At 39.8% G+C, this 11644-nt stretch overlaps 1 protein-coding gene across 1 annotated transcript in view; it reads left to right on the plus strand.

Moving 5' to 3' along the window:
• Positions 1–11080, plus strand: part of BPTF (bromodomain PHD finger transcription factor) — a 65556-nt gene extending 54476 nt beyond the window's left edge. The window contains exons 28-32 of the mRNA XM_083427158.1: positions 1852–2025; positions 2979–3171; positions 3723–3807; positions 6963–7149; positions 8723–11080. Coding sequence (XP_083283284.1) covers positions 1852–2025; positions 2979–3171; positions 3723–3807; positions 6963–7149; positions 8723–8759 — 676 coding nt within the window. The 3' untranslated portion in view covers positions 8760–11080. The remainder of the gene's footprint in view (positions 1–1851; positions 2026–2978; positions 3172–3722; positions 3808–6962; positions 7150–8722) is intronic.
• The last annotated feature ends 564 nt before the right edge of the window (positions 11081–11644 follow it).

An 11644-nucleotide genomic window follows, 5' to 3' on the forward strand; every position in this document is an offset into this window, starting at 1 on the left:
GCCGCAGCGAGACTCCTTATGAGGTCTTCGCCGCGGGATCACATTCGTCCAGTGCTATACCAGCTGCACTGGCTCCTGGTGGAGTACAGGATCAGGTTTAAGGTGCTGGTTTTAACCTTTAAAGCCCTATATAGCCTAGGACCCTCGTACCTACAGGACTGCCTCTCCTGGTATGTCCCACGGAGGACCTTACAGTCTTCAAACAAAAACATCTTAGAGGTCCCTGGCCACAGGGAGGTTAGGCTGGCCTCAACCAGAGCCAAGGTTTTTTCGGCTGTGGCTCTGATCTGGTGGAATGCTCTGTCACAAGAGACTAGGGCCCTGCGGGACTTGACATCTTTCCGCAGGGTGTGCAAGGCAGAGCTGTTCCACCAGGCCTTTGGCCAAGGCACAGCCTGACCCCCTCCTTTGGTAATTCTTCACAGAACTCTAGCCCAGTGGTTGCCATCAATTTGATTTGAACTGATTTTATAATGAATTGATTTTAGAATGCTGTATTATTTTACTGTTGTTAGCCGCTCTGAGCCCGGCTTCGACTGGGGAGGGTGGGGTATAAATAAAAAATTATTTTTATTATTATTATAGTGGAGAAGTTCCTCAACAATGCTACAAAGAGAGCATTGAAGCCTTAGTAAATAAATTCCAAGCTATTTTTTTTTGGGGGGGGGGGTAACCTTTTTATGAGCTGGGGATAGGGAACAGAATATATACTAAGCATTGCTGTGCAGCAATGTTTTGTGTTGGAGCCGATCAGTCTGCAGGAATTCAGCCCATAACGTTACTAAAAATGTTAACATGGTGTACCAGGAGAGGGCACCCTGTAGACGTACTCAAATTAGCTTCGAGATAGAAACTCATTCAAGATGTAACACCAAACCAGCTTTGGTGGCACATGAACGAGCTTAGAATCGCCCTTAAGAATCAACATGCTCCTTCTTCCCATACTGGCTGCATTTTTCTTCTTTCCCTCCCTTCTTGTTTCGGGGCACACAGTACCTCTCCACCCCTCCAACCTAGTTTTGGATATATGGTTTGCCCCCAACCAGGACGAATGGGAAAGAATTGGAGCGTCAGACTGTGGTTTGACACGATATGCCACAGACGTGGCTCTTTTTCCTCCATAACTTTGGTAGTCGCATTTGAGTTTAGATGCAGTCAAATGATATCGACTTGCAAAATTGCCAGTGTGAGAGAGATACTTGCAGAATTGTGTGGTGTTTTTTTTTACTTCATGCCTTAACCATACCATACTTGATCTGTCACACAGTGTTGTCTTGAGAATTTACATTATTGAAGGAATAGCCTTTCAGTTTTAAAGAGTCAAGTTCCACCGATTTCAGGCTGTTTCTTAGAAATTTTAAAACTTACATCCACTTGTCCCATTTTCCTTCATGTCATGTTATACCAATATGTATTTTACACATGACTGGTATGCATGCTCTTTTTAGTGTACCTCTTCCAGTTGTGTCTGTGCTTTGTTTTTTAAAATGGAGATAGACATTTTCAAATCTTACAAAATTTGCCTCTGTTTAAGTGGCTTCTTAGCTGCACAGTTTTGAAAATGAATATCTTTTTCTTTGGCCTTGTGTTTGTGCATTCACAGTTGAGACATTCGCATATTTCAGAATTCAGTGCATATCAACCAACCTGTTTTTCTAAGAAATACAACTGTTTATTGAACCAGGCCCTAAAGAATTATGTCCACCGCATTAGCTTCAGAGGTTAGCTTTGGAAGGGTAGGTTGATGTAGTTAGGAAAATGAAATCAGAACGTTTCAGGGAATCAGGTTAGCAAGTGCCATGCCATTTGAAATGACAATTACATTGTCATTTTCATTGTAAATACTTTTAGGTTCTATATTGGCTGTGATCTTTGTACTAACTGGTATCATGGAGAATGTGTTGGCATCACAGAAAAGGAGGCTAAGAAAATGGATGTGTACATCTGTAATGAGTGTAAACGGGCACAAGAGGGCAGCAGTGAGGAATTATACTGTATCTGCAGAACACCTTATGATGAGTCACAGTGAGTTCTGACAAGAACCTCTTATTTAATATATAGGTAGCAAACTGCTCTGAGTTTGGTAATGTGTTTCTTGAACAAAAAAGAAATATTGTTCCACATATGTTGTATCTAGTGATGTGACTTTTTTTAAAAAAAAAATGAAATGTTGCTCAAAATGATGAATGTTTGACTTTCAGGAAAAGTGGGTTTTGCAGTATTTCTAACAAAACAAGTTAATATTCTAAAGCAGGCAAATTTTACTGATTTGTTACAACACATTTCCTACAAAATACAATAGCTAGTAGGAGTTCCTAACTTACTGCAATTAAAGTTATGCTTTGTTTAAACTGAATATGGTACAGGTATCTGAGTGGTATTAAGTCTGTTATGAGTACCCCTTTAATGTGTTGCAGGACTCTGAATTACCATTTTTAAATGAATATAGATATATTAAAAAGTAGTTGGGCAAACTATTACTTTTGATAACACCTCTGTTTGCAAATGCAAAATGTATGATTTCTGGCTTCACTTTTGTTTCTTTCAGCTTTGCAAGTTGTTATGGTCTGTAGATAATTCAATTGCTTGAGATTAAATGTTGTTGATGCTGGTAATTTTTCTTCGAAACTACTTTTCAGAAATTAGATACTGCTTCTTTTAATGGTATTATAAGAAGCTGTATCTAATTTTTGGAAAGTAGTTTTGAGTAAATAGCTTTGCAATTGTTACTATACGGCCTATTATGTTTACATGTTTTTTCAATTGGATTTGCATAATATAGGCATTCTGGTGGTTTTTGGTAATTTTTCTTCACAATTGAATGCTGTTACAATTATTTCAGTAAACATGTAGCTTGATTAGCATTTATAGCGTGTTTCATTTCAAATTTGAGAGGCAAAAGTTCTTACTCGGTTTAGATTACTGACCAGTGGAATATTTTCATGAAAAGGTTAACTGGTTTTTTTGGGATCTTGCAGATTTTACATTGGCTGTGACCGGTGTCAGAACTGGTATCATGGGCGTTGCGTTGGTATTTTGCAAAGTGAGGCAGACCTCATTGATGAGTATGTCTGTCCGCAGTGTCAGTCAACTGAAGATGCCATGACAGTACTCAGTCCCTTGACTGATAAAGATTATGAGGGGCTGAAGAGAGTGCTACGGTCATTGCAGGTAAGGACCAGGCTTGGTTCATTTTAATTTAGTCCCCCAGCATATTTAATTTCGGTTCTAATACATCTTTTGGCAATGGAATTTCATTAAATGCATGGAATTGAAAAGCACTCTTGAGGACATAAAACTCCCTCTGAAGTCAGAGCAGGCCACTTAGTAGGTAGCAATTGCCCAAAATTATAAATATCTCCTCATACATCCCTTCCCAGACTCAAAGAATTGGATCCTGGTTTCTGCTTAGGGATGCTCCACTGTAGGAAGGGGAAGACAATGATTGCAGATTCTTGCATCTCCCTTTGCTCCCAAGAAGCTGCTCAGAAACAGCATGTGAGATGGTGAGGGATAAAGGGAATCAGCAAAGATAATCTCTCCTCCCCCTTCTTCTTTAGCTTGGAGCCTCTGCTGGTTCTGAGTAGCATCAGTGAATGGAAGGAGCCCATTTGTCTGTGGAACAGCCAACAGTCGATCCAGCCCACTAGACTTGGGCTGAAATGGGGTTCATGTTAATGAATGAAGTGGATTTTGAACTGAATATCTTCTTTTCCTAACAGGCTCACAAGATGGCATGGCCATTCCTAGAACCAGTAGATCCCAATGATGCTCCAGATTATTACGGTGTTATCAAAGAACCGATGGGTAAGTGTATTCCCATGTGCAGTGCCCATATGCTGCCTTTCATTGACAGATCTGTTATCCAGGATATGCTCATCACACATAAGGGTAGACCCAAAGAAACAATCTTGTTCATGTATACAGTGGTGCCCCGTAAGACGAATGCCTCGCAAGACGGAAAACCCGCTAGACGAAAGGGTTTTCCGTTTTTTGATGCGCTTCGCAGGACGAATTTCCCTATGGGCTTGCTTCGCAAGACGAAAATGTCTTGCGAGTCTTGAGATTTTTTTTCGCTCCCCACCCCCTTTTTCTAAGCCGCTAAACCGCTAATAGCCTTTTAGCAGCTAATCTGCTAAACCTTTAATAGCCGCTAATAGCGCTAATCCGCTAAGCCGCTAATAGGGTTGCTTCGCAAGACGAAAAAAACGCTAGATGAAGAGACTTGCAGAACGAATTAATTTCGTCTTGCGAGGCACCACTGTACTTGGAAGTTGTGGCATTGCATTCAGTGGGACTTACTGCCTAGTCACTGCAAAAAATGGCAGCCAAAGAAATTTTCATACGGCTCTGTAGTTTACGACAGAGCAAAATGATGTATTTATTTAGATCATGGGTAGGCAAACTAAGGCTCGGGGGCCAGATCCAGCCCAATCGCCTTCTAAATCTGGCCTGCAGACGGTCCGGGGATCAGCGTATTTTTACATGAGTAGAATGTGTGCTTTTATTTAAAATGCATCTCTGGGTTATTTGTGGGGCATAGGAATTCGTTCATATCCCCCCCCCCCCCGAAAAATATAGTCTCCCCCCCCCCCAAGGTCTGACCGGCCCCCTGCTGAAAAAGTTTGCTGACCCCTGATTTAGATTCCTTAAAGAGATTTGTAAAAATAACATCTGGGATATAGCAATTTCTGACACAGGAGAGCAGTTAAAGGCACAACAAAGAGAGACACCTTCCAGGAAATGTGGACCCCTTTCTTTCACTACTGTATTTTTCGCCCTATAGGATACACTTCTCCCCCTCCAAAAATTAAGGGGAAATGTGTGTGCGTCCTATGGAGCGAATGCAGGCTCTTTGGCTTCAGCGATAGCAACGCGAAGCCTCCAAAGCGCAGAGGGAGAGCTCCCCCGCACTCTGGAGGTTTCGCGTTGCTTTCGCTGAAGGCCCCTGAGCGCAGCGTGAACTCCCACTGCACTCTGGGGGCTTCGGGCAGCTATCCGCAAGCCTTCAGAGCACAGCAGGAGTTCCCGCCGCGCTCCAAAGGCTTGTGGATAGCCACCTGAAGCCTGGAGAGCGAGAGGGGTCGGTGCACACCGATCCCTCTTGCTCTCCAGGCTTCGCTTCGCTGGAGAGGCGCTGCACAGTTTTCCCTCTCTGCTCAGCGCCCCTTCAGCGAAGCGCGAGGAGAAATGGAAGGGGCTCCGTTTCTCCTGCCGCTTCGCTGAGGGGGCGCTGAGCCGAGAGGGGGAGATTTTTTTTTTCCTGTTCTCCCCCTCCTATGGTCCGGTGCGTCCTATAGAGCAAAAAATATGGAGCGGTTATATTAAGTGATTATGTTTGAGTGTTGAATGTGTAAGTGCATGTCTAGAGACAATGGATAAAACATGCACCCTTTGATGTACTGCTGGATAAGTGTTTAATGGTTATTGTATTTGTATTTGTTTAAAAACCAATTAAAAATGGTTTAAAAAGAGAGTTGTATCCCACTTTTCTACTACAAGGGTCACCATGGTGACTCACCATATGGTTTGAAAACAAGTATATATATATATATGTGGGTGGGTGGGTGGGTGTGTACACACACAAAATAAAATTTCAACGACATTGTAATAAAGCATAACTAAGAATTAGAAAACAGTGCAACATGAAAGCCGTTTGTAAGTGTAGGGTACAAAGTTAGAATAACCCCAAATCCTGACAAAATGAGGATGTCTGGAGTATTTGCTATAAAACACGGAGCCAACCAAAGTTTGAGTGGTAGGGATGTCCTCATCCTTGATGCCACCACCAAATCAGGCCGTCTTCTGTGGCCCAGTCAGTGGTGCCTGTGAAGGCAGAAGAGCAAAGGTGACAGACAATGTGAGAGAACATGGTCTTTCAAATAACCTGTCCCCAGTGCCTTAAAGTCTTCTAACAGAGATCCTGACGTTAAGAACAAACGAAGAGTTGTGCTGGGTCTGGCCAAAGGCCAGCAACATGGTCTCACGGTGGCCAACCAGAAGCTTATTGAAAGACCACTAGCAGGACATCTGTGCGACAGCACCGTTAACTTAGAGTAAAGCAGTCTTAGTTACATAGATAAATCTACATCTGTGCTTGGCCTAGCTCTAATGTCTGGCAGGTTGTGCCCTAAATAAGTTAAAGTTCATATGCTAATTCTATATTCTGAATTAGGAATAAATTTGGTCCTACATAAGCATATTTTAATCTGATTTCCTACTCAAACTGCAGGATTCAACTAACAAGTCCCACTAGCAGAAGCCTGTGCAAGGACTTCCACTAGAGCAAGTTTTTAATAATAATAAAAAAGCTTTGCATAGTTTGTGATAGCAAGTGTGTGTTGAGGAAATACTGTTCACGTAGAATTTGAGAAATGTTTCTGTTTCCTGACTATGATTTATCACTATTTTCTTGTGACAAGAAGGTGTACGCGGACCCTCTTTCTCCTTTTCGCCGCTTTCATTTCGTTCTCGGTTGTTACTATGGCAGTTAGAGAACTGGGTCCTTCATCACAGTCTGCTCTTTGTGTGATTGCATGTGCATTTCAGTGACAACTAATTGAAGCAGTCAACCAAGGTTATTAATTGAAATAGGGAGCAGTCAGCAGGAGTAGAGGAGCTGCAAATTAAGCATGTTTATGTGCACTAATTGCTTTGAGTGATAAAAAAATTAGGAAAGCCAAAGCTGAAAATTAAGGGTATAAAAACCAAGTGATCTCCATTAGGAATGTCAGCGAGCTTATTAAATTCTCCACAGTGACTTCATGGATTTCTTAAAAATCTGCATATTTGTAGCTAATGATAATACATTCCCCTCCCCTTCTCCATCCTGTTCTCTACTCCACCTTCCTATTACTAACTGTTATAAAGTGTTGTTTCCAGTGTATGAGATGAATTCTATAGGTTACTGACATCTTGGGGTTTTTTTATTTAATTAAAAAACACCTTTGTTTACTTTGAAGACCTTTCCACCATGGAAGAAAGAATACTGAAACGTTACTACAAGAAGGTGACCGAGTTTGTGGCTGACATGACCAAAATTTTTGATAACTGTCGTTACTACAATCCAAGTGATTCCCCTTTTTATCAGTGTGCAGAGGTTCTCGAATCATTCTTTGTACAGAAACTAAAAGGATTCAAAGCAAGCAGGTAAGTAGCCATTTCCCCCTTAGCACGCCTTTCTATTAAGTGTGCATGGCATACATGTTTATTGCTAACAATTTATATGCTCAACTTTTTAAATGTCTGGTTCTCCCCGCATATTTTGCTGTGAAAGTGATCCTTCAGCAGTGAATGTAGAACAAGTGCACGACTAGCTTACGGTTTTGTCAAACCGATTGTGCAATCCTCGTGAAATGGCAGAGCAGTTTTGTTTAAATCAGAAATGGTGTACGGTATAATGAGGAGGGTGTAAAATTTGCATAGCGCCTTTGAATATTGGGAGTGGCAAGCAAAAACCCTTTTTGGCTACCTAGGCAGATTGTGCCCCCAAAGGTCTATCAGTCTCGGGGGTGTGCTCTGGAATCGGTGGGACTTGCTTCCTGTCCAAAGTGCTAAAGATTTTTCATTGTATATTACAAATACAGCAGAACAAAGTACCTCTTCGGTTATAAACCAAGGAGATCTAAGGGCCCAACGTTGACTTAATCGTACGCTTGGTTTCCCTCTAGTGAAGAAATTCGTGGAGAGTGCCTGGTTCCAGGAGAATGAGAGTCACTTTTAGTGGGGAATGAGGGTGATTCTTAGTGATGTTGTCCATGTCTGCTCCAGCCCTTCCCCTGTTGCTTTAAAGATCAGTAGTGCAAAGGTTGAGAAGGTTGACTTCTGCCGCAGCACCGTTGCTCCCTGATGCTTACTGTATCTGTAGGTGCTCTTGCATTTCATTTGCGGTAGTTTTCCAGCAAGGCCAAAATAAGGCAATAGTAACATGAGCGGAAAGCAGCAGTTGAGTTGACATTCATTCAGATTGCCATTAGTTTTGTCTCATCCTTTATTTTATTACCAGCACTTACTGTGACTCTCATTGCTGCTTCATTTACACCACCCATGTTCTTTTTTTGCAGATTGTGATAACTTTAGTCTGACCTTTCTAACTGGAATCAGAACTGGATGTTTGGCTTACTTTTTCATTGTACCCCATGTCATTAAATCACTTTTTTAAAACAAAAACAAATCCATACTTGCTGTTCGCTTTTAATGTGGAAGCTGCCGTTGGCTAGCAGCTATGTCAGAAAATAAAATGATCCGTTCTTTGAATACTGTGTCAAAATGAAGTCCAGTAATAGCAGTGGAAGCTATGTAATAATCAGTTTTAATTTAAAAAAAACAACAACTCCCAAAAGAGGTTTTGATGAATTCTAACCAAAGTGTGATATTTTAAATTCATGTTCTGCCAATAAATATACTTTTCTCTCAACATCTCCAAAAGCAATGTAAATTGGCTACATTTAATTAATATGTACCTCACTCTGAGTATCATGTGACATTTCTGGATTATTATTTTTATATTTCCATTGAACATCATGTGCTTTTATACACAACTGAAAGTGGTTATGTAGAGAAAGGTACTTTCTGTATATGCTGTTTGCCTTCGAAAGATGAACGGGAACAGCAGCATGGCTGCATTTCCAGCTGAGTGACAGGCCCTTGGCATCCACTTGAAACAACTGAGATCTCTTTAAATGAAGGGTGCTTAATTGTTCCCCTTTTCTGCATTCTGCAGGTCTCATAACAACAAACTGCAGTCTACAACTTCTTAAAGTTCCACGTGTTACCCTAACACAAAGAGCAAGAATCTGGTTGTCTGAATTTTATTTTTATTTTTATTTTTTAATTGGAAAAGCCAGAGGTTTTTAAGTCAGGGCGTCCTGACAAGTCTTGATGTAAACTGCATTTTTATCAGTCGCATCAGATTATATTCTTGGCTTGATTTTGTCCAAAGGACAAAAGAATGAAATTCAGCAGCATCGTTTTCTTGTCAAGATCAAATTGTGACAGAAACAGGAAAACGTTTTATTAAAGGACGAGAGAGGAAAACAAGCGAGAGAAAACAAGATACAGTAAAATGGGGTCAAGTCCTAACCCCATAGAAATGCCACATCTGTTCTTCAGTGAAGAAGCTGGTTTAAAGTCCACACAGAGAAGTTTTGACTGTATTTATTTATTGTTGCAAAAGGACACTTTTTTATTGCTGCCCTCATTTGTCAGCTTTTTCTTTCTTTCTTATAAGCCCCGGCTCTGGTTAAATGTAACCCATTCTGTATCTTACCATGGTTCCTGTAGCTAAAAGTACAAGATGACCTCTAAATGTCTTTTCTTTCTATGAAAGGAGCTGCTATGTACACATGTGCACAAACAAACTGGGAATCAACAATGAGTTTATCGTTCATGGTAGAAGAAAACAATTAAGCTTGCATAAAAGTTGGGCTAAGTGGTCACGTACTACAGACTTTGTTGCCTTGAATATAACAGTACAAATTGTCATTTACTCTGCACCGGACTGATACGAGTAAAATCTATTTGAAGGTATCTTGTTTGTAAACATTTGTCAGATTTTAATTTTTTCCCCCCTTCTCCTTTTTGTATTAAAAATTCAAAATATGGATGTATATGAAACAAAATAAATGGAGATCATTGTTCTCTCCACAGATGTAGGTGTCTTTTGAATGTTCGCTAACCTGTTCGTGAGGTTTCGGAGGTTTGTTCTGAACTGTTAACAATCCTGAGATAGTATGGAAGGGAAAAGTAGGAAGGTGGACTAACCCCTCAGCGTGGTTTTCCTTATGTTTAATCAAATGTAATAAAATTCTACTGTGGTGCCACAACTTTTGCCTTGATGATGAAGGAGTTGTGTAAGAGTTGTCATTGTCCATTGCTAAGTGAGATAACATGGAGCAAATGATCATGTCAGGATAAATAACGGTCTCAAAACTGTGTTTCATTTTTGTGGCTTCTTTACTAGGAAAGGTGTGTAAAAAGATGGAAGCCAACAGAAAGAGAGGCTTTGCAGATTTTTTTAAAAATTGCTTTCCCAACCAATCACACCTGCTGTTGATGACAGTTTAAATATGTATATTATAAACCAGCAGCAGTTGGTTTTGGTAGCTCTACACCTGTGTTAACTAGATTTTGCACTAATTCACAATTTTGCCCTTCTGTGATCTGGAATTTATCTGATTATGGATAAGCTTTCCTTGGGTTTAACTTCACCCTGCTATGCAAGAACCTTTTCTGTTACTTTCTTAGACATTGCGATCAACCACAATTTTCTTACTAAGTACAGGCTCAGGTGTACAAATACTTTGGGGTTAATTTTCTCTACGAAAGCCTTCGCTTTTGTATATAGATGCTGTCATTTTAACCAATGTGAAATCAAAAGGAAGTTAATTGTTCATTGTGAAAAGAGCATCCATTTATGCTTCTTAGAGATAGGGAAAAAAGAGTATTTGTGTTTTAGGCTATGTTGTCTTAGGACTTTTTACAAAAAAATATGCTACATATTGTATGCATTATGTTTATAAAAACAGGAGAATTTTCATCCTTAATCCTACAGATATTGTCTCTTCACAATATTTCTGTATTATTCGTACATATGGCTGACACTGAAGAAAAAAAACATGTTGAGAAATGAACTTTCTTACCCGTAGGCAATAGAGCACTGTTTTTAACAAATTGTGACAAACTGAAGAATAACTTTTTTGTACATAATAGGGCATTTCATCTTAGACAAATAAAGGAATGTTGTTGGACATCAGATTTGGTGGAATTCCTAATGAAACATCAGTTGTTTAAAATAACATATGTAGCACTTGGCATTGCCATACTGTGCGGTAATTCTTGGGGGAATTTTTCATATAAATAATTATGAAATGAGGAAAATGCTACTTTCATACACTTTTTACCAAGCCTCATCATTTTTCCTACTGCTTTGTAATATATGAAGACAATTCTTAGCTGTAACTACTATGGTAATTTTTAGTTTTTGGGGTTTTTTTTGAAAAAGTTTTATTTATGAGCCAGTGTAATGTGTGTACATTTTAAATACCACTTCTGTAAAAGGAATAAAGAAAATTATACTTTACTCAGTTTTTTTTAATGAAACAATGTGCAGAATATTTGATTTGTTTCCGAACATCTCAGTGCATTATTAAAACTCCAGAATGTATGTTCACTTACTGAGACATATCTCTTTAACATGGGTATTATGTAAAATGAGCCAGCTGACATCCCTTTTTAATCGCAGCTCCTCAGTCAAATTGAAGGATTTGGTGTTCCGTGTCTAAATGGAGTTCAAAAGCTTCTCATTAGGTGCTTTGTTTTGTGACGGGTTACGGCCTATTTATGGAGTCTCAAGTTGGAATGGTTTGGCTTTGAACAGCTGCAGAACATTTCTACCACTGTGGCAAAACACAACATTTAGTGGATTTTAATGAATGATCACTGTAAGCAGTGACCATATACAACTGGTCTCTTAAACATTTTTTTAAACAAAAATACGTGTTTTAAGTTGCATAGTCAACCATTTTATTTTACCAATCTCAAAGGTTGACTGCATTCAGACATAACACTAAATCATGTTTTAGAGCTTTGAGAATAAGCCTAGCCTCCTGGGCTACCACATACCCTTCCACATGGCTGAGAGCAG

This window comes from Podarcis tiliguerta, assembly GCF_965153285.1.
Source record: "Podarcis tiliguerta genome assembly, chromosome: 2".
NCBI classification, from domain to species: Eukaryota; Metazoa; Chordata; class Lepidosauria; order Squamata; family Lacertidae; genus Podarcis; species Podarcis tiliguerta.